The sequence below is a fragment of the Pogoniulus pusillus genome, chromosome 25 (genome assembly GCF_015220805.1).
Source record: "Pogoniulus pusillus isolate bPogPus1 chromosome 25, bPogPus1.pri, whole genome shotgun sequence".
In the NCBI taxonomy this organism is placed as follows: Eukaryota; Metazoa; Chordata; class Aves; order Piciformes; family Lybiidae; genus Pogoniulus; species Pogoniulus pusillus.
The window spans coordinates 9,410,823-9,434,128 of record NC_087288.1 but is presented as its reverse complement, the minus strand read 5'-3'; the positions used below and the strand labels follow the sequence as shown (position 1 = coordinate 9,434,128).

At 43.2% G+C, this 23,306-nt stretch overlaps 2 protein-coding genes across 2 annotated transcripts in view; both read right to left on the bottom strand.

Moving 5' to 3' along the window:
* MSH2 (mutS homolog 2) overlaps window positions 1-3,960 on the bottom strand; it is a 57,627-nt gene extending 53,667 nt beyond the window's left edge. Inside the window, exons 1-2 of the mRNA XM_064164366.1 lie at window positions 3,729-3,960; window positions 82-236 (exon numbers count right to left, since the gene is read on the bottom strand). Of these exons, the coding sequence (XP_064020436.1) occupies window positions 82-236; window positions 3,729-3,948 (375 nt within the window). The 5' untranslated portion in view covers window positions 3,949-3,960. The remainder of the gene's footprint in view (window positions 1-81; window positions 237-3,728) is intronic.
* A 4,660-nt stretch (window positions 3,961-8,620) lies between these two features.
* On the bottom strand, window positions 8,621-14,749 carry EPCAM (epithelial cell adhesion molecule). The gene is made up of 9 exons (XM_064164365.1): window positions 14,404-14,749; window positions 13,796-13,900; window positions 12,947-13,187; window positions 12,572-12,637; window positions 11,278-11,341; window positions 10,819-10,920; window positions 10,484-10,678; window positions 10,047-10,088; window positions 8,621-9,367 (listed from the first exon to the last, which is right to left on the bottom strand). The coding sequence occupies exons 1-9, from the start codon at window positions 14,465-14,467 to the stop codon at window positions 9,326-9,328; spliced, it is 921 nt and encodes a 306-aa protein (XP_064020435.1). The 5' UTR covers window positions 14,468-14,749; the 3' UTR covers window positions 8,621-9,325.
* Between the last annotated feature and the right edge of the window lie 8,557 nt (window positions 14,750-23,306).

Sequence of the window (23,306 nt, the reverse complement as noted above, 5' to 3'; positions counted from 1 at the left end):
TAAACCATACTATGATTCTGTATTTTTGTTTTGTTTGTTTGTTTGCCATTCACATCACAATCATAAGGTTGAAAATCATACCTTGTATGCTAAATACCAGTCATTTTCTTTGACAGATTTACTCCCTGCTTTGTTCTTGTAAACTTCAACTCTGTAATGACGAACCAGAAGCAAATCTCTCACAAAAGATTCGAAGTTCATCTTACTAAGCACAACACTCTCAAGCTTCTGAGTACCTACCAAAAACAAAAAAGAAAATTATGAGATACCAGAATTTGCTCATAGTTTATTTTTTGTAACCAAAATCTCCAAGAAGAACCTTCAGGAAGGATACCATTCTAATATAAATGCAGCAAACATGTAAATTCCATGAAATCACAGAAAATCACAACATTCACCTGCTTCATGTTAAGAACAACAAACTATACTCCATATTCAAATCAAAACAGTGTTCGGTTCCAAATTTCACTAGATCTACATATAAACAAAGATCATTCCCTCATCCTTCCTCTCTCCTTACAATATTCATGATTTGGTTTTCCAATTAGTTTCATACATTTTTAATCCAATGAGTGGTGGAAGTCTGCTATCAGTTTTCCTTCTGGATAACAACTTTTTTTTAAGGAACAAGTTTTTTATCATGAGGGTAGTGGAACACTGAAATAGGTTGCCCAGGGAGGTAGTCGAGGCCTCACCCCTGGAGATATTCAGTGTGAGGCCCAACAGGGCTCTGGGCAACCTGACCTTGTTAAGGATGTCCCTGGTTACTGCAGAGGGGGTTGGACTGGATGATGTTTGGAGGTCCCTTCCAACCCAAACTGTTCTATGATTCTCTCACGGATAAGCCACTTCTGTGGACAGAACAGCTTGTGACCCTAGTCACAGTTAGACGATGGCAGGACACTTGCCAACACTCTTTTATCACAACAGATACTTTAAATACAATATATTTTCTCAGAAGTTTCCATCAAAACCCAAGTTAGAAAGTGCTTAATGGACAAACCTCTTGTTTCTGTTAACAAACCTCTCCCTTCTCTTCCTGTATGGGTTCAGGCATTTAATTTGATACAATTGCCAAGAGAAGCAATACCACTTCTGTCTCACCTTTCGTGCCACTTTTGGCACCAGCCTACTCTCAGAATAAGATAGTTCCACTACTGAGCAAACTGAGGTTTAAGGAGAGTATATTAAGTTTCCTTCAGATTGGTAAGTGGAATTAACCCAGGCTGATGTCAGATACACAAGAGATAATTGATATATAAAGTAGGCACAAGCAATAAAGAGAAAAGGAGGCTCAGAGGAGACCCTATTGCTCTCTAGGACTTACCTGAAATGGGATTGTTGAGAGGTGGGGGTCAGTCTGTTCAACCAAGTAACAAATGATAAAACAAAAGGAAATGGCCTCAAGTTGCACCAAGGGAAGTTCAGGAAGAATATTAGGAAGAATTTCTTTACTGAAAGGGTTATAAGGCATTGCAACAGGTTGCCCAGGGAAGTGGTGGAGTCCCCATCCCTGGAGAGTTCTGTAGATGTAGTGCTTAGGTATATGGTGTAGCCTAGGACTCATAATCATTAGGCTAATTATTGGTCTTTTCCCAATCTAGACAATTCTGTGATTGTGTAATAGACAGGGATTATCACATCCCTTTTTTCAGTAGCACATCTTCATCACATTTGAGGTTCTTCCTCCCTTTACATATGCTAAACGGCAAACTTTCACACCCGTGGAAACTTACAGGCTTATTTTGAATAGGATTTTTTCATTTTCTATCCTCAAATTTCTACTAAGACTTTTTGAAAGCAGGCAAAAAACTAATTCCACATAATTAAATTCTCCTTCACAGTCCAAAAAAACATGTTGTCTTTCTGTTTTCTTTTCAGATGAGACTATGTAATACAGTAGCAGGGAACAGGTGAAGCAAAAGATGGGAGCTTTATGATTACTTTTAGTTAAATATGTTAGATAAGGCTTTAAAAGGTTTTAAATCCAAAGCTGACAGTCACGTCCATGAAACAAATCACTTTTAAATGGAATACAAAAACTACACCAGTGCAGTGTCTGGAAGACACCAAATTCTACATCTGAAACTATCAAGTTCTACAACTTCTCCAACAGTTGTTTTTATTCTCTGAGTGTTTTTTGTGGTTTTGAAGACAGGTTGGGGCTTATTTGCATATTAGCTCATCGCTTGCAGTAGAAAGTGAAATGAGAATGTTGTTGTTTTTTTAACGTGATGGCACACATACAAATAAAAACAATTCAAAACAAACAGGTTTATTTTGTGCAGACAATAACTTTGTGACATTATGTTCCTCAAGATTGAAGACTAAGGTTTGCTTCTTCTGGCAAGATAATTAATCTCAAGGTCCGTACATTCGACATCTGCAAGCCCCACCATCTTATACCAAGAGATAAATAAAAAGTAATGGGGCACAGATGGAAGAGAAAAACCTTATGCAATACATAATTAAACATCGTTTACTTCTGCAGACTGTCCCCATTCCAGCGTGGTTACCATTGCTTACCCACCGCCTGCACTACAGAACTGTATAAGCCCTGTCCTCGGTTTACCACAGCAAATACCATGCAATCATTTTCACAAATGGAAACCTACCAATGCACTGGGAAAACATTAAGCACTATAAGCCCCTGCAATATGTTGTGTTCAACCTACTTTCCACATCTGACACTCCTGCAGCTGAGCTTGTGATGAGAAGTATATACTCAGAACCATGCTTTCTGCTGTAGATAGCTTCCTACGTTTGTACACTTCCATCCATCACACACATCCTACTCAGAATGGCTACTAATTATCATTGCAAGGCTGCAAGAGGCTGAAGAAGATTTGCATTCAGTTATGTTTGCCTCTGAGCAACAATCAGCCAAAGCAGGCATTAGAATCCAGAGAGGTAGCTCTTCGTACCTCCCTTCCCACAGCCATCAGCACAGGGAACAGCAGCAGGCCTCACTGCCTTCGCTCCTAGCAATACCCGCGGTGCTGCAGCCTTTGGCAGCTCACTGCCTAGAGCACAACAATCACAGAGTCACCATGGTTAGGAAAGACCTTTAAGACCATTAAGTCCAAACATTTTCTAACTCTAGCAGAGCCACTACTACACCTTATCCTTACGGACCCTATCTGGACCACTTTTAAACACACCCAGGGAGGGCGATTCAGCCACTTCCCTTTCCGTTGAGAAGTTGTTCCCAATATCCAACCTAACCCTCTCCTGGAATCACTTCACGCCGTTTCCTCTCGTCCTATCAGTTGTGACTTCTCCGAAGAGACCAACACCCACCTCGCCAAAACCTCCTTTCAGATAGATGAGCATCACCTCATACTCTCGTCTTGGAAACGTCCCTGTCTGTGAGAAACGCCACCGCGGATAATTTCAGCCCAAGACGGACACAAAACGTCACGACACAATGCAAAACCAAGCAGCGTCCCAACCCGAATAAGACCCCAGGAACCTTGCCCTTGAAAACAGGCAACTGCTGCGCCAGCTACCAGGTGCAGATACATCCCCGGCACCCATCGCCGCCCCACCGCGGACGGACCCACCCCCAACTCCCCCCTTTCTTCCCTCGTTCCTCTTCGTTCACTCAAGGCCGAGCACCCGACACCGTCCTTCCCTCCACAGAAAGACCCCCGAGAAGGAGCAATGCGAGTGTCCAACCCGCCCCCCTGCCGTCCCTCAGACCCCTCGGCCCGGATCTCCGTACCCACCCGGTGCCCCCGCCAGCTGGCGGATGACGGCGAGGGTTCGGAAGAGCTCGCGGGCGGCCAAACGCGCGTCCGCGCCGTGCACCGTGTAGTAATCGCCGCGCTCGAAGAAGCGCACAGTGGTGTCGGGCTTCTCGGGCAAGGCGAGCACGGCGCGCACGAAGCCCGCCTCGGCCCCCGCGCCCTCCGGCCACAGCGCGTCCCGCGGCGGCTCCACCGCCATGTTGCCGACTCTCGGCTGCCGCCGCCGCGCGCGCGCCAACGGCGGCAGCCAATGGCTGAGGAGCTCGCGCGGTGCGTCACCACCCCCGCCCCTCCCCTCTATCTGGCGCCCGGGAGGGCCCCGGCGGGTCAGGAGTTGCGTTGGGGGAGGTCGGAAGGTGTTACCCCTGGGGTACGCCTGAGGCGAGCCTGGAGAAGTCTGAGGGGAGCTCTCACTGGGGTTATCCATATCTAAGGGCCCCGGCGGGTCAGGCATTGCGTTGGGGGAGGTCGGAAGGTGTTACCCCTGGGGTACGCCTGAGGCGAGCCTGGAGAAGTCTGAGGGGAGCTCTCACTGGGGTTATCCATATCTAAGGGCCCCGGCGGGTCAGGAATTGCGTTGGGGGAGGTCGGAAGGTGTTACCCCTGGGGTACGCCTGAGGCGAGCCTGGAGAAGTCTGAGGGGAGCTCTCACTGGGGTTATCCATATCTAAGGGCCCCGGCGGGTCAGGAATTGCGTTGGGGGAGGTCGCAAGGTGTTACCCCTGGGGTACGCCTGAGGCGAGCCTGGAGAAGTCTGAGGGGAGCTCTCACTGGGGTTATCCATATCTAAGGGCCCCGGCGGGTCAGGCGTTGCACTGGGGGAGGTCGGAAGGTGTTACCCCTGGGGTGCGCCTGAGGCGAGCCGGGAGAAGTCTGAGGGGAGCTCTCACTGGGGTTATCCATATCTAAGGGCCCCCCGGGTCAGGCGTTGCATTGGGGGAGGTCGGAAGGTGTTACCCCTGGGGTGCGCCTGAGGCGAGCCTGGAGAAGTCTGAGGGGAGCTCTCACTGGGGTTATCCATATCTAAGGGCCCCGGCGGGTCAGGAGTTGCGTTGGGGGAGGTCGGAAGGTGTTACCCCTGGGGTGCGCCTGAGGCGTGAGGAGAGGCTGAGAGAGCCTGGAGAAGTCTGAGGCGAGTGCCCAGAGAATGGACTTTTCTTAGTGGTGTCCAGTGACAAAGCCAAGGGCAATGGACCCAAACTTGAACACAGGAGGGAGGTTCCATGTAAACATAAGAAAAAAAGAGAACTCGTGGAGTCTCCATCTCTGGGACGCATTCCAAACCCACCTGCCTGTGAACGTGGGTGATCCTGTTTTAGCAGGGAGGTTGAATAGATGACTTTTAGAGGACTATCCCCTACTGTTCTGTTATTCTGTGAAGTGAAACGGAGTAAATGCCTAGGTTCTAGTGATGCTGTTTCAGTTGTGATGAATATTGCATTGGTTTTCTAAGAAGAACCATTGATCAGAGGCTTTATGGTATAAAGTGGCTTACATTCAATAAATAATGCATGTTTGCTAGCTAAAATGCCCTTGAAAAGTAGCCCAAAGATTCATGGTGCCTAGCCTGTGCTGAAAGTTCCCATCCAAATAAAACAAAGGCACCAAGGACATCAAAGCCTAAAGAAACAAAAACTTCTTGTCAAGTGAAGAAACTTTCATCAGCAAATTGTTAGGATCACACAGGTTCACCACGGCTGGAACAGACCTCTAAGACCATCAACTCCAACTATTTTCTGGCTACCAGAGTCACCATCACTACAGCATACCTTTGAGCACTTTATAAAACACAGTTTTCAAATACCCCTGGGGGTGGCAATTCAAACAAGTCCCTGGTCAGTCCATTCCATTCTTCAAGAACCCTTTCAACAAAAAAGTTTTTCTTAACGTCCAACCTAAACCTCACCTTGAGGCAACTTGATGCCATTTCCTCATTTGTCAGTTGTGACTTGTGAAAAAGAGACCAACATCAATGTAGGGATGTAGAGAGATATGCACCATTGAGTGGATAATGAATTGGTTGAAAGATTATATACATAAGGCAACGGTCAATAGCCCAATGTCCAGATAGACAGATGGGTCAGTACTGGGAGCAGTGCCATTCAATATTTTCAGTACTATAGACAGCAAGATTGAGCTACACACTCAGAAGTTTGATGATACCAAACTGCATGGTGTACTTCACAAGACTGAAGGATGAGATACCACCCAGAAGGACCTGAACAGGTTGGAGAAGGGGTCTGAAAACTTCATGAGGTTAAATAAAACAAAGTTCAAAGCCCTGCACCTAGGTCAGGCCAATCCTTACTATGAATACAGGCTGCAGGATGGTCAGAGGGCTGAAGCACCATGCCTATGAAGAGAGGCTGAAAGAATTGGGGCTGTTCAGTCTGGAGAAGAGAATGCTCTGGAGAGATCTTATAGTTACATTTCAATATCCCAAGGTGACCTACAGGAAGACTGAGGAGGGAGTGTTAGACTTGTAGCAATAGAACAAAGGGCAGTGGCTTTAAACTGGAGCAGGGTAGATTTAAGTTAGACATTAGGAATTTCTTTACAATGAGAACTGGAACAAGTTGCCCTGAGATGTACAGGAGGCCTCATCCCTGGAGCCATTCAGGATCCGACTTGATGATGGGGAGCCCGATTCAGGTGGAAGTGTCCCTGCTGAGCACAGGGCAGTTGGACAAGATTATCTCTGAAAGTCCCTTACAACCCAATCCACTCTGTGACTGTGCAGTTGTAGAAAGCAGTAAGGTCTCTCCCCACCCTCCTTTTCAATATGCAAAATTGCTGTAACTTACATTCCTAACAAGTGAACTTTACTCATTAACATATTGTTATAATGCTGAAACACACACAGCTCCTTGAGATGGGAATGCAGCACATTCACTGTAAGCCAGCAATGTGCACTCAGGGCCAAGACAACCAACAGCAGTTAGATGAGAGTGTGGCCAGCAGTGTATGAACCACAAAAATATCTACCTTATCAAAAACTCAGAGTGACTAATACCATTTCATTAACTTTGACAGGTTTACTTCTTTTCCAGGAAAGTACAAGTTCTTTTTAACTTTGGCAAATGCTTTTACAGTATTACAATGAAGAGCACCTAAGGCATTAGACAGCAAAATACTTGTTAAAAGCAGTCCTTCTTGCTAGCATTTCAGAACTGCTCTCTAAGAAATACCAGATCCTATGTGGACAGTTGACAGTGATAGCATGTTTTTTTAAGTTCAGGACATTAGTTTCCTTCAGCTGCACAGAAAACCTAAAGAATACAGCTGGAACGTGCTGACACACTACTTTCTGAACTCTTAATCCTCTCCATCCATTTCCCATATATACACTTTTAGGCAGCTGGACTGTTGGCTAAATGCAGAAATAAATTAAAACCAATATAAAGATCAATGAACCTATTCAGAAAAAGAAACTAAGAGAGAAAACTCATGTCAACTGCTGTTCTGAGACTCAAGGATTGTGTTTTTATGAGAGTAGCCAAGTTTAAAAACAGACACAGTATAATTCCTTCAGTTGTGGATTTGGTTAAACTGTCTTCTACAGAAACTAATTAAAAATTCAGACTTTGTGGTTTTCTAACCCTTGGGCTAGTTTCAGTCAAGTTCAACAAGGAAGAAGACTGCATTAGCCACTACTAAGCTTGTGCAAGTATAACACAAAAAGCTCCATTGGGTTAAAAAACAAGGCGAGAGAAAAGGATTTAAGTTGTCTTCCTTCTACTGTGGGAAAAGGAGGGACAATGATTTTCAAACAAACCGACTGGGACAAGGTCCAGGCCACACAACAGGTACATACCAGCCAGTCAAGTCTGCACATGTGTAGCTCCAGCCCAGCCACTGTACATGACATCTCTTTCCATCCCACAGGCCACAAAAGGTATGAGAATGGAGAGGGTAGGAAGGAGAGCTAACAATGGCATTATTATCTTGGGGAGAAGAAAGGAAGGGGAAGGATACCATACTGCAGACATTTAAGCAGCATAGAATATGGAGAGAGAAGAATAGCAGAAAACAATACACAACTTGTTGAAAAACAAGTTTAACAACTAGACTTTAATGCCTTATTGAAGTGTAAAATACTCTCACTGCAGTTGACTAGATGATCTTTAAAGGGCCCTTCCAACCCAAACCATTTATTCACAGCATTAGATGGTGGAAGACCCAAGGGAACAGTCACTGCCTACATTTCAACGTCCAACAGTGACACACACATGTCAGCTACCACATCATTCAAGGCAGAAGGTATACTGGTGACCTGTGACATCAGAGGTACATTCAGCACAGCACAGGAACTTCCCTATTGCATTCAGCAGATGGACATAAGCTCTATAGCAAGTTACCTTTCATATTTCCTGAACACAATATATAGAATATCCTTTCAGTAGATTATCCTACTTTTCTTGATTTAGATGGTGGGGGAGAGGTGTCATAACAAACATAGGTAGTAAGATTTGTCATTCAATTCCTTATCTTGCATCTCATTATTTTTTTGGCAACAGGAGTTAGAGCATTTCCTTTATAAATCAGATACACTGGATGGATATACACACCTGCTAGCCAGTGTACAGTACAGAGTTTACTAACTGCCAAAGGAAGCTCCTTTTATCCAAAGCTCTGGGAGGGAGACACCTGTGTAGGTTTGGTCAGCCCCCATGACCATGAACAGTGATAACTGCAGAAAGACTCCAGCTCTGCAATAACTATGCAAATCATAATTGTGCAATACTCTCCCTGCTGCTGCACCATCAGATGCAAAGCCTAGCCACCCCGACCCTACACCTCAGACACTGGAGGCTTATTTTATAGTAAATACTTACACAGTGTTCAAAAGAGCAGTCCATTCATTGCCAGAATTGCTACATTCACAGCATGTTTATTTTTTTATACAAACAATCCATCTTTTATCATTTACTTCTGCTGCACATAGAGCGGAAGATAGAATAAAGCATACTTTTCACAAGTATCTTGCTATTGAGATTAGATGCCTAAACCAAACTTTGTCTAAAATTAAAGAGTTCTAAAGTATTTTCACCTATGTTGAGGTTTCTTGCTTTAAAGAAGCATTAGGCCCAGTAACTTAATGGATCATCATTTCAACATGGAAGAATTAGAAGCCTGTTTTGAAGTTTTATTAATTCAAGTCATAAAAAAGTTACAGCAACTTCAACTATATACAGACAACCATAAAAACAGTTCAGTTATACAGGAGACAGCCTTGTTACACAGCTACAAAAATCATTACTTTAATAAACCTCCCACAAAAGTAAAATAGCCATTTGAGCCTCTATGCTCCATAACCCTAGTAACAGCAGTTGTTAACTCACTTCATCATCATAAAAAAACCCAAAACAACAAAAAAAAAAAAATTTGGGGAGCAATAGTTAAAAAGTTTGACTTGAGTAAGATGGGGTGCTTAAGATTTAACTCTCAACATATAGTTTAAGTAGTAGCACAGTTACCAGTTTTGGCTGTTAGGAGGACTCTTCCTAAACATCCATGCTTCAAATAGTTTCTGTTGTCTTCTTGTTGAAATCTTACTCTGTCTTCAGCTGATTTAGTTAAGCATTCAGTCCTCTATGCATTTCATTCATTTCCTTTACCTGGAAGGGAGGAAGCAGATGAACATTTTTGTTGAAAAGTAGCGCAAGAACCGAGAAGTCAGTGGGACTTATCCTGGGCTTTAATTCGCAGAGAATTGATGTATCACTAACAGAAGGAACCATGTCAAGACTATTATTATGCTTCAGCTATTTTATTGCTCTTATTTAAAAAAAAGAGCCAAACCAAAACAGCACTCTGTAGGTTGCCTGCAGGGAGCAGACTTTTCTATTTAGCTGTAACATCCTTTGGATCGCTTTACAAATGTGGAGTGAAGCACCACGTAATAGTACCATTTGTTGCTATTCCATTGGAAAGTATCTCTTCAAAGAAACTGCAAGCTCCATGCAAATATCTCGAGTAAAGGACTTCATGAGAGAAAGGGACTATCAGTATTTCCTGTTGATTGGATTGTCCTTGCTATAGATATGTAAAGGTGGTACTTGCTGTTGGCACTGCCTCCCAACCCTGGGAACAGCAGATCACCAACTGCCTTTGAAACCAGGGCAAAATGAACGTGGTGAACTATATAGATGACAGTTACAAAATCTGAGTACTTTTGGTCTCCTTGAAAGGACCTGAAGCGACCTAAGCAAGCTTTTAACCTACAGCAAACTTATGAATTTCTGAATTCTGGCCAACCTCCTCCCCACACATATACCATAAACAGAAAGTAATTACCTCTGCTTTCACGTACTTCCCTTTCCTCCTCCTTGTTAAGACCTGTAAGAGAAGGACAGAGTAATTGAGAAATTTTGAGTCTCGACTTACATGTAACCCGATATGGTTGTGAATTTAGAACTCTGAACCTGAACCTGTGCTTTCCCCATCCTTCTTAAGTAAGGTACACGAGAAGCTGTTCATTCTTAACTTGACATCAGGAGGCAGGAAAGTCACTTTTCACCTCACTAAGTTCTTACTAAAGCTTTCATTTCCCCATACAACACTCTTCAGTTTTAACCTGAAGCCCTGACAGTATGTCCATCACCTTTCCCACCTCTCAGAAAAAAGCAACATTTTAGAGAGGAACACTGCTTGTCAGAGCACAGTTACCCTGGTATGTTATTTCCCAGACTACACTGTTCCTTATTCTGCTTAGCAGCGTTATTAGAACTTACCAGAACAACAATAGCAGCAACTATTGCTACTACTACTACTACAATGACAGCAATGAGGCCAGGAGTCAGAGACTTCATGGAAAACTCTGGTGCTATTTCGTCAACATAGTAGACCACCGTCTTCTCAAAGAGCAGTGCCTCATTATCAATACTCAAGTTTAGATTGTTATTTTGGAAGAGGGAGTCACCTTTTACCTAGGAACAGATAGGAAAAGATTTGCTATTTTATGCTGTAAAAATTCATCTTGCTTTAGCCTGTATGCAGTTAAGGCTACTTAGTGCCCTGTAATAACACATATGTAGTCTTAGACTAACTTTACCCATGACACACTTACATCTTTTTCAAAGTAGTAGGCCACATCAGCTATATCCACATCTCCTGAAGATTTCTCTGAGGAATTTTGCTTCAAATCAATAGTAATGTATGGTTTTTCATACTGGAAGAAAAATAGTATGGTATTAAGGGGCCAGTTTAAATAAAACTGTCAGGCAGTAAAATACTATATTATCCAACTTGTCAAATCACACCCTGAATCAAGTTTATGGTATTTCAGTAACTGCAAACAATTATTTTGAGAACAAATTCCACTTTTTTACTGAAGAAAGAATTCATCGTAAGACAAACATTATATAGTTTCTCAAGTATTTCAGTTCATCTACAGTCATTTTCTAGCTGTTCAATAAGTATCACTTTTTCAAGAGCTTCTAGTTAAGGCTCTTCATCTATCGCGTTAGTTTTCCAAGTTACTCACAACAAAGGTCCGATACTTTACTAGAAACAATGTGCCTCTTACCAGAACATTAGTGACATAGCGTCCATTCAGCAGATAACGTTTGGTAATGATATCCCTGAAGAACCTGTAAGGATATTAAAGCCACAGCTGTAAAAAACTGCTATTTTACACATCTATTTGCAGAAGCAAGGAAAACTACTACAAATGATTTTTTTCCCCCTGTAGTCTCTCTGTGGCAGGTTGATCCCAGCTGGCAACTAAGCCCTCACACTTAGATAGAATTGGGCTGAGAATCAGAAGGCCAAAAGCATGGGAAAGCCCAACAAAATAAACAACAAAATCCATCCTGGGTCAAGCCAAAACCAGTCTCGGAAGTGAAAGGGATGGATGATGGAAATGAAAAACTTGTAAGTGATGTAAAAGCAGTGACTCACAAATAGCAGATGGATACCTGGCTAATCCTCAAGCAATGCCTAGCTGGAAAGAACCGTCCCACACCCCTGGATTTATTGCTGAACATGACATGATACAGTATCTTGATACCTCTCTAGCCAATTTGGGTCAGACATATCTCCTGTATCCCATTCCCAAACTCTTGCCTGCCCTCAGCCCACTTAACTGAGGCAGCAGAGAGAGTTTAAAAAGGCCTCATCGACATCATATAAGTACTCTTCAGCAACAGCTAAGACACTGATGACTTATCAATACTGTTTTGGTCACCAATCTAAAATACAGCATAATATCAACCACTACTAAGAAAATTAACTCGATTCCAAACAAACCCTCTAAGTTCTCATTACTAAATTGCATCACCACTCTGGTAATTCCTAACAGTGGAAATGCCCTTACTGAAAAAAATCAACATACATATTACTGCAGCCTTGGAGAGAAAAGTTTGTATAGTTCTGTGAGTTCAGAAAAGGAGCTGAGACTAGCAGCTTTTGTTCTGTGGTCAGGGGAATCTAATCATTGCAAGCATGGTTTTCTTGCTGTATGACCTCTGTCACAGAAGCAGGACTTTGTTTTGGCCGAAGCTACTTCCTCCTGCTGCTTCCATGCAGACTCTCTGCCATCTTTGACAGTTTACTTTGGGGGCTGTTTCACCTTAACACCTTTCATTTCCTTCAGTATATTAACTTGATTAAAAAAAGGTGGCAATCAATTTTAAATGGAAGTAAATCTTATTAGCAAATAATTCCAACAAAACAATTCTATGAAGTATCGGTAAGTCACTTCAAAGGTGTCTTACAAATGAGTTCAAGAGTTTGACAATGCTTCTAAACCTTTTAGGGATACACTAGGTGTCATTCAGTGCATGCATACATTGCCATGACAGCTCACTATCACCACTTACTTGTCTAAAGATTCAGTGCTCAGAGGAGAGTTCCTCTCAGCGTGTTTCATTTCAATGATGATCCACCTGATGTAACAAGCAAGCACAATGAATACTCTCAGAAGCGTGCACACAAATAATTAATTCTAAGAAAACTAACTCCAGATTAAAAAAAACACCCCACCCCACCATGGAGCAGCAAGACAAAAACAAGGAAAGGTCCCCTTTCTCCAAAACCCTTCCAAAAATAAAAGGAAAAAGAGCAATAAATGCTTGATAACTGCTACATCTTTGTTCATCCCCAGTGCATCATTCATGCAGATAAATCCTTTACTATGCAAAACCAAATGCAGGTAGACGTTTTCATGTCATAGCACACCCTACTGAAAGACTTACATTGTTCTGACTAACTGGTTGCACTTCAGGTCTGCATCATGTTTGTCAGTCCTTCTAACACCAGCTGTATTCACACACCAACAGGTGGTTCCGTTGCACTGCTTTGCCTTGAAAACACCATTATTTTCACACTCGGGATCGTAAAGGCCATCTGTATCTTCAAACGCATCTTTTGGTTTCTCACGACGACCTGATTTTGTGTGTGCCATTTCTGCTTTCATCAACAGGCATTTTGAGGTCACTAAAAGCAACCAGAAAATCATATTATGTAGCACGAAACCACGCACGTTCAAAACAGAGCTTTTAGTCTATCAAAATGCATGGTCACATCAGCAGCAACCAGACTGGAAACCATTACATGAAGCAGCAGATGTCCAGCGTGTAGGTGGCGCATAAAGCCAACACAGCTGGGACGCATCAGCTTCTTAAGGAAAACTCAGAGGAAGTCCAGCAAGGTGAAGATGTACAGCTTAGCTGAGCTCAAACCAAAAGTAAGGCCTTCAGACAAAGCTCTTTTGCTTCTGGATTTGTAGGAAGGGTCATGACATGCGCTCACAAGGAAACGAAAAATTAATCTTTGACAAACCCTTGCCTTGCGAAACTGAATATTAAAGAGAATGGGGGAGCCTGTAAGCATCTACACAAGTTGCACTGGAGAAATGCCGAATACTTCTCTCCCACCGCCAGTTCGCCTGAAAGACTAGGAAGAAGCTTTCTTTCCTCACCACCATTATTTACCGGGAGCTCACTGTTCTGCTCCACGCAATTCCTGGGGCTTAGCCGGCACTTTCCCTTGCCGCCCCGTAGCAGAGAGCGCAACCAGAGCAAGCGCAGCCTTGGTTTACTTACAAGTGCCGCAGTTCACAGACAACCCAGTGCCGATCGAGTCGCACCAGCACACGCCGCTGGCCTCCCTGCAGTTGGTGACACGCTTGTTCTTTTCACAGACGCACGCTGGAAGAGAAACGAGGCCATGAACACAACTGCCCTTAGGGAGATAGCCGGGACACCTCCGGGCACCGCCAGCCGCTGCTCCACTGGGCGGAGAAGAGAGACAAAGCCACCTCTCACCGGACGGAGCCGGCTTCCCACCTCGCCACCCGCCCTTCTCTGGAAAAGGGCGAGAACTTCTTCGGAACGCCCAAGCTCCCTTCCCATAGACTGCGAGGCCCCTCCGGCCGGGGACAAAGGGGTGCGGATACTAGGGGCCCCCGTTCCTTCCTCACTTTCCCGCCCGCGGGGCTGCCACTCCCTGCTCGCCAGCGGCTCCGCGCCCCCTGCGGGAAGGGGGCGCCATTTTGGGACGCGGAGCAGGATGCCCACCGGGGTAGCTCTGCGGGAAGCGGAGAGAGAGAGAAGGACCACAACACGAGGTCACAGGGCAACGAAGTCCGGCTGTGGGAAGAGAGAGAAGGGGAAAGGCAATACAGAGCGGACAGAGGGGTATGGGTACTCACAGCTCTCCACGGAACAAACAGTGCAGAGTAGCAGCAGGAGCGCAGCCCCTCTGAGCAGCGTCATGACTCGGGCTGGCGGCGGGGCGCGGAGAAGCCGGATGAAAGTCTTCCGAGGCTCGGACGGAGACGAAGCTTTGCTTGCGCGGCGGCGAACCGATGTGAGCCGCCCGACAGGTTCCGCAGGTGATGGTGGCTGCGCCGCGCCCTTCCCGGCTCCGGTTACACCTGAGACGCGCAGGGGGCGGTGGCAGCTCCTCCTCCCGGGCCAACTGGGCGCTGTTAAACCGCCACCCCCTCCCCCACGCACCTGGGCGAAACTGGTTGGGGTAGGGCGGATCACCGCTCCCAGCCCGGCCCAAATATAGCTTTTTCCGTAGGGCTGGAGAGGGGGAGTCAACGGCTCGGAGAGGGAGGAGGCGAGGGGTTCCCTGAGGTGCGGTCACTCTCAGTAAAAGAGGCTGAGAAACCGCTCCGGCCGCGCTGGCAGGGCGGAGCCGTCGCGGGCGGTGGGGGTCCCAGGGAAGTCGAGGGATGGCCGTCTCCCCACGAAGAGAAACTGTTAGTCATCGGGGGAAGGTCGCGGGTGTGTTTGCTTTGTGGGACGGGGAGGCCGTCCTGCACGGTGACACACAGGACAGAAGAGCAAAGGCTCATCTCACGGTTTAGGGCTTCCTGCGCCCGCCGATGACCTTCAGAGGGCCAGACCCATGGAAAGGCCTCCCTCGGCTATAGCCGATCCCGAGGTCGCTGCCCTGCCCTTATGCCCGTCGGGCCGTGCGCCTCCCTTCCCTTGGGGGCGGGGGTGGATTTTCTCTTCCCTCTGCGAGCAAGTGGCCATGGATCGCATCCTCAGACCTCTCTGGGCAAGCTGATCTCCAGTCATAAATCTTCACACCTTACAGTTAGTTTGTTCCCATCCAGTATTGTCCTTTGAACGACTCCCTGAGAACTCGGTGTTGAAAATGAATCCTGATAATCCCTCAGTTAAGAAGCAGCAGCAGCAGGCTTACCTGTATAGAATAAATCTTCCTGAGAATCTTTCTGCTGTTTCTGTTTTACTGTTCTTTTCTGAAACACACATTACTCTAGATCAGGGCTCCTCTGAAAAGAGTCGATTCTGGAGCTACAGTACCTGCACTCCCTTGTTTGGAAAGCTGTAGCCCTCAGTGCTTTGTCTCTGAACAACAGAGCTTTGTGGGAACCTACAAAATGGTAGGTAGTGCCGGAGTCCAAGGTTACCAGGGAGGGGGAACAAAAAAAACCCACAACAAACCTGCTGCAAGTTTTAAAACGGCCTTGCAAAACGTAAAAGTAGTGCAGAAATAGGAGACAAAACAGACACGTGGTTCACTGAAAAGATTGTCTGAAGTTTTTGTTTGACTTAATAATGAAGTGAAAAGAATATGCATAGATAGTTCTGAAAGTTACAGCAGTGTCCAAGGAAAACAAGTTGTTTCAATAGCGAAGAAAACCAGAATGACATCTCTCTCAGTCTCTTCCTGCATTTATGGGAAATCAACAGCGTTCCCAAAGACTTGGAAACTCTTGGCAGCATTCATATTGGCTGTACAATAAAAACGCTGTTGCCTTTGTAGAGGCAGACCTCAGTTAATGAAACTGTTTCAAACCTCTTCATGTTCTGAAATGCCAGTGTAGGTTAGCTATCTTTGTGGGTTTGTCTCTCGGCACAGCTGTGTTTGTGTTGCACCTTTAGTTCTTTATTTGCTGTTGTCTACAGTGCCCTGCTGAAGTCAGGGTAGGTGTCCTCTCAGATGGGCCTAGTTAACTGATTGTTGTTTGTCCTGTTCCTGACACAGCCCGAACTAGACTTTTGTAGTATTTATTTTGATTCTTCTAGCAGTTTTATGTGGCTTCTTACTACTCTTCTGGCAGACTTGTCAAAATCAGGGTATGATCTTTAGCAATGAGAAAATGTGAGAAGCATTTAAATTCACAGATATGGACTTCTCACATTGCTGCTGTCAAATCAAAGGCATTCTTCAGGAAGGTGAGCAGGATCAATAGGCCGAGAAATGCCTGCCTTATTGTAAAGCTCATTTTCTTTGTGAATGCACTGGTTTGTTCCAGATCAGAAGAGTTATCCTGTTACCAAATCATGAAGCTGAACGACCTAAGCTTTGATAAGGAATTTTATGATAGGCTTTTGCCTTCTTTTTTTTTTTCCTTATTTAAAAAAAAAAAAAAAGGAAAAAGAAAAAAATGTTGATGTAGAAGAACAGAACAGGCTGCATACATGCGAATCCTCCTTTTCCTGGCCCTTGTGCTGTGTAGGGAAACATCTGTGATTAGTTTTAAAAGTCCAAGCCTCAGTCTGCAGTTTTGAAACCTCACAGTGGCTACTCCTGAAAGTAGCACTGCTTCTTCACCCCCGTCCAAATACCAGACAGATCTTTGTTGTCACAAAAGATAGCCGTAACTCTTAGTGCCTAGTTGAACGGCTTCTGTGTGAACTAAAAAAAAACACCTTTGAGCCTGTTTTGGCTTTTTAGTGTGACACATTGTTTTCCCTGGCTGTTAATTATCACCTTGTAGGATGCCATACCCTAACCGTGGTGCAAATATAGGTGCATCCTGGCTGCTTTTCCTATTACAGCATTTGATTTTGCTCAAATTTGTAGGAGCTACTAAAGAACTTGTTACCTATAATTTCCAAATCTGAAGAAATTATTAGTATTTCAGAAAGAGAGAGAGTTGCTCTACACAATGTCATTCCCCAGCAAAGCAAAGGAAATGAGTGACAATTCATAACAGTGTTAATTTCACCCACTTGCAAAGTTATCTTGAGTAAAGCTTCTCTGTAAAATCAAATCCAGTGGAACAGACGTGGCTAAAAATGTAAAAGGGCCACGAAGTATTGAAGAAGCTTGATAATAGAGATACCTTGGTGTCTAGGGGGTTGGAAGGCAGTGTCCTTTTTGTCCCTTTGTGATGACACATAACTCTCTGTGCTGGATTATGTGACCTAGTTCAATGGCTACTCTATATTAACTTAATTTAGCATACAACTCAAAACGTTAGGCCTGGCTTGTTGGTTATAAGCAGGGTATTTTTATCAACTGTTGGAGATACCCTTTCTTATCAGAGAGCTGAATGCTGATTAGGCAGTGCAGTGTAGGCTAGTTACGGTTTACACTTACTAAAGCTTAATTACAGCTCAGACAAATTATAATTTGAATGGTAAGAGAACATGACTGGCTCTGTCATATACCAAAAAGAATAAAAAATATTTTGATCAGCAAGCCTTGGAGAATATGTACATTTACATTAGGAAAACGCCTGGGATCTGTATTTTTCAGTTTTTGCTCTGCAATCTATGTTTGCTCCAGATCTGTTTGGAGAATAAAGTTCAGTTCAGTAAAGTACTGAAGAGCCAATGATGCCAGTGGGAGATTTTTTGTTGACATCAGTGAACTGTTGATCGTATCTGAGGAGAGATCCAGCTATTTCTGATGTCAGTGAGAAATAGTGTGATCCTGGGATCTGCTCTAGGTCATTTCCAGGTCTTCCCTGGAAATGGGGTAAGTGGGCTTTGTGTTCCATGGCACTGGAAAGGGCAAAACCTGCTTTCAGGGAAAGTTGCAAGGATGTGAGTCATTCCTGAAGTATCAGGAAATGATGCAAGGTGGGGCTGTGACATGCACTATGGTCAGCAGATCAGAGAGATGAGTGGAGAGAGCGTGATCAATGCCACTGGAGTATTTGGCAATCTAATTCTAACCACCTTCAGAGGCTGCAAACCCGATCAGTTTTGGGTGTATCCTGAAGATAAGCAGTCTCATCTCTAGAAAATAGGCCATGCATTATACCAGATTGCCTTAATAGTGTTTTACCAACAAAATTAACAAGTTTTGAAAATTCATGGTGAGTTTGAACTAGTTAAGGCTGATACAGTTAGGAACAATTCAAAAGTATCAACAGGTTTTTGGGGTGACATAACAATAAACATTAGCTATATGATAGACTCCCCTTTTTATTAGGGCAGCTTTAGGAAGTTTGTGTTTGAGTTTTGGGGTTTTTTTTTTTTCCAGGCCTCACAATCTGCATAGACTGAAGCCTTGAAAGGACTAAAGCAAGAAGATAATATTGAGAAATTATATGCCATATCTTGCCCATGATGTGTTTCTGAAGGTTCCATGCCTTCACAAGTTGAATGCAGCTACTCAGGACTAATAAAACTGTTGCTTCTGTGTATCTTATTTTTTTTCTGCAGGTCTGAAAACTACCATATAACAGGTAAGCATCATAATACTGATTTGAACACAGAACAATTGGAGTCATGGAGAAATCAAATGTTTTGGCCATATGGAGCTGGTCAGATACAGAGGCAGTAAGAAAATAAATGAGCAGTCATGTGCCTTTCTGCTAGACTGAGCCTTTAATTACTTCTGAACACTGTTTTGTTTATTTTGGGCCTGCTTCTAGACCATTCATTTTATTTTACTTTTTTTTTAATAAGAACACAGTTTATAGATGTAATTATGCTTGTGTATTTTGCCAGGATTGTCATGCACATTGGGGATGGAAATTAGTTCAGGGGCAGTGGCAATATTCAAAACTGTCCTTATCTTCGGAAGCCCACAGCTTCTTTGTCAGGCTGGAGACCTTGAACTGAAAGTAAGAGTATCTACTGAGAGGTAAAGAAAGGGCTGGTGGTTCAGAGGTTCATAAACTAGACAGGGTGTAGCCACAGGAGAGAAATGCTCATGCAATTAATGTGTGTTCTATTTGCGTCTTTGAGGATTATAGAAACCAACCTGTCTGATATGTTGTGGCATCCTCAGCTCTCTGCCAGGGCTTAGTCTTAACTCCAGTGGGTGGGTCATTAACAGGCTTGTCATGGTTGTCATTGCTTACCTGAAAATACATCTCTGTGGCTCTTATACTGACAGTATTTTTTAGAACATCCACTGTCAGCATTCAGAGTTGTTCAAAATGTGCAGCATTAAATGTAGAAAACTTAATTAGCTCTTTACACAGCCTACTTCATAGCAGGGAGGCAAGCCTATTAATGTCATACTGTACCCAGTCCATCAGAACACTCACTGGTTTAGTGGGGTTTGGAAAGGGCTCAGAGGAAAACACAAGATCACATATTGCTTTGAGAAGATCCACAATTGTTTCAGTTCTAGCATCCAAGATACTTTTGTGTGTGTGTCCTTTTAACCATTCTCTGTGAAAAAAGGTACAGGTTTAACTTTGTCAAAACACTTGTTTAAAACTGCTTGAGGACCTCCTCTATAATTTTAACGTGTTTTATTCCATGGCAATGTCTATGCTTTGTAGGCAGAACCAAAAGAAATGGTTATACAGACAGAGAGATGTCCCATCTCTCAGTTTGGTGCTATCAAAAGGCACATTAAGCACTCTTCTCACAAACTGGAGTTGTCTGCCATTAAATTTGCTTGTGTTGGACTTGTTTAGATACTTGGGTCACTACAAGGCAAGTCGGGTAACCCACAGTAACAATGTATGGACAAAGTATATACCCATCTGTGAGCAGAAGACATTTATTCCCCAACGTAAACAGGGTCACAGCATGCACACAGGCAGTTTCCATGGAGCAGCTAACATGCTGGAAATCCCCACCCACTCTTGCCTCACTCACTCTGACTTGCGTGTGTAGTCATACCCCAAGCAAAGATGAATAAATACACCTATGAGCTGAGCAGAAAAATCTCATCCCACAAACAGCATTCAGTGAAACAGGATGGACAACAGAGAGCAGGGTTATCAGAGCAAGGTGTTCCATGGCTTGGATAAAGACATTTTATGTTTTCTTCCCCTTTTGTGTTGTGACTATTTTCCTAGTTCATAAGTTTCCTTATTTTTTCAGTTAGCAATAGCTGTTACCAAAGTTCACCAGTTCCTCTTTGCACTTTAATTTACAGCCTCTGTACTATTCATTTTATTGCTTCAAGAACTTTTACAACTTGTGATTACTAAATTCAGAGAAACAAGAAAGCTTTTTGACCTGCCCAGGAGTAATTATAGACCCCATTGCCTCTTGGGAGGGGCATTCAATATTTAACAAACTGTGGCAACTCTTATTTAACTGTGTGAAGTCTGGACTATTGGATGGCTGCAAAAGAAGAGATTCCAGACTCTTTCCAGCTCACATTTTAACTTGCTTGGGTTTAGTTTCCAAAGGGCTCTTTTTGAAACTCTGCTTTCCAACTACTGAACTTGACGCTGTTGCACACTGTTGCTTTCTTAGCAGTTTGAAAGAGGGGATTTGAGCCATCCCCTCTTTTGGCGTATGAAAATAATTTCCACTCACTTCAGAAATTATAGCTACATTACTGTTGATTAATTCTTTCATGGGATGAGTCTTCTGAATACCATGCCTTTAAAATAAAGCTCTTGACAATAGAGAAACTGTCCTGTATTAACTATGACTGTTGTGTCATAACATAGAGGCTGTAGTCATGGACAAAGGTTCAATTGTTTGACAGTGTAAAAACAGAATAAATAGGTACTCTGTGCTCTGAATTATGTGACCAGTAAACTGAGAGGTAATTCTAAATTTTGGAATTGGAAAATGGAATGGTAAAGATCCGATGGCAGTTTCAGACGCATTTTGCCCAGTTTCAGACCCATAAGCCAGCCAGCTAAGAATCTGAAGGGCACTCTTCACCCATTCAAATGGCTATTGTTTTTTAAAGTGCTGAACTCACCTTCAGGAAAACAATAGTTTTCTATTTTCAATCAGATGAGATTTCTCGCACAGTAAGTTGCTAAGGTTGTGCGTAGTTCTGTGTACTAATGTGAGGTTGTGCAGTTGTGTTACTAGATGTGAATGGAATGTTCTCAGATTATTTCAGAAAAATGTTCTCTCAGGAAAATTCTTGATGTTTTCCTGTTTCAGCTTCCTTGTTATTCTGAAAACTTCTAAATTCTAGTGTTTGCTGGTTGATTCTGAAAGAGAAGAATACAAGCTGAAGAAGTGGTGCTTTTCACTGCAACTGTAGGCATGCGCAGTACCTCAGCAGCACCTTGGCACAGCTGACACACACCTGCTCCTAAACATACCTGCTCCTTGCTTTGGCACCTGTGTCCTGGGAAACCTGGTGCTTTTGGCACCTGGAACAAATGGCTACATGGTCATGGTGGAGAGAAGCCCTATTTATTAGTTTTCTTTGCATGAAGAAACAGCACCCATGCTGGGTAACAACCAGCTGTGGTCATTAAATACCAATGCAAAAATCAATCTCCAGTGACTTTAAACGGTTAGAATAAGGTGGATAACATCAGAAGGCTCAGAAAAAAAACAAAACACTTAAAAGGATACTGTGCAGTTAATCTCCTTTCCCACTGAAGGAAAATATGACCACAGAGGTCCAAGTTACTCATGTTGAGAGATGTATCATTCACCACTTGCCATTTTGTGACATGATGGTGAAGACCTAATGTCTCACCTACTCAACACAGTAATTGCAACTCTTCAGATACAACTAATTTGGTTCATTTATAACCATGACAGAACTGCCAGTCCTTAAAAATAAACTTTAAATACTTAGATTGTCTCCTTTGGATTAGTGAAGTTCATTCAGGATATATCATTCTATTTACAGTAGAAATGAACAGCAAGTTCAAACCTATATCCCCAGTACTTTATGTAGATTTGCTGTTCCAGAGCACTCAGCTGTTCTGAAGTGTGTAGAAGCAGCATGTTTAAACATGCACTGGCTTGCTGGCAACCTTCACATTCTTCTACCATTTGCTGTGTTAATCTAGTCAGTATGCTTCTTGTTCACTGCATAATTTGCAAATCTTTTTTTTTTTTCCTTCTAGTTCATTAATTTCTCAGTACCCAAGAATAACTATGGCTGTTCTTAAATTTAGGTAAGAGAAGACCCTGCTCTATGCTTAAAAGTAAAATAAGATGAAAAACAATTTCCCTGTCCATTTTTCCATTGGTGACTGGACCATTTGTAGTTCTAATCATACTGTCACATTTTTCAGAAGCAAGGATTTACAGCTGTAAGCTGCCGTTCCAGTATCTGTACTCACTACCACTGGTAGCAAACCATATTCAGTCTGTTAAGCTTAGTCCTAGCCCAGGCACTGTGATTCTGTAATTATGTTTCACACAACTGTCTAAATCCTTCCTCTCTTCCCATATAAGAAAAATATTTTTGGTGTTAGATGTGGGTTTGGGTGCTTTAGCTGTTCCTTTTGGATTTACTGGAACTTGTGTGACTTGCTACACTGTTTATTCTGAGTTAACCACACGTTCAAAGTTTGCTGCTTTAGATAAACGCTTCAGGTTCGTTATAGTCGTTAGGAACTGAGCTCTCGGCTCAAGTGCATTTCAGCTGGAACATTCGTGATTGAGAGGCTGGGCTTCCCCCACAAGGTCAAGAGTCATCTCTACAGGGAGGAGGGACTTGTTCTTTTCCCCCCTACGTCACCATCTCTGATAAATAGGAGGAGTCTGTAATTGGAAAACAGATATTTTATAGTGCACAATGTTCTGTATTTAAAAGAACCAAGGGTTCTTCTTCATTACTTCATCTGAAACGAAATACCAGGTGTTCTTCTGATGGTTCTTTATCTGTCTTAACAACAAAAAGTTCACTGGGAAAGATACAATAAGACAAAGGTATTTTCCCCTACTGCACAAAGTTTATTAAATATACATATATATGTATCCTAAATACAGTTTACCATGATAGCAGCCCTGTGTTTTTTCTTCAGTGATGCTTCTGAATCTCTCTGTAAACATCTGAACCACCAAAACTTTTAATGTGTTTGTTGTTGTTAAATTAAAATAACTGCTTTGCAGCTGTTTTTTTTTTTACTTTCTACTTGGTTAGCTATGTAACTATTTATCTATCACATAGAATTGAATTACAGTGCATTTAGGGAAACTCCTCCCCTCA

Bases quoted from the DNA above. Each gene is read 5' to 3' on its own strand.
- EPCAM (XM_064164365.1), bottom strand. From the start codon at position 14,467: ATGACGCTGCTCAGAGGGGCTGCGCTCCTGCTGCTACTCTGCACTGTT. The intron at 11,342-12,571 runs GTAAGTGGTGAT...ATATCCTTACAG, and splicing joins AGCACTGAATCTTTAGACAA to GTTCTTCAGGGATATCATTA. The intron at 10,921-11,277 runs GTAAGAGGCACA...TTTTTCTTCCAG, and splicing joins GCTATGTCACTAATGTTCTG to TATGAAAAACCATACATTAC.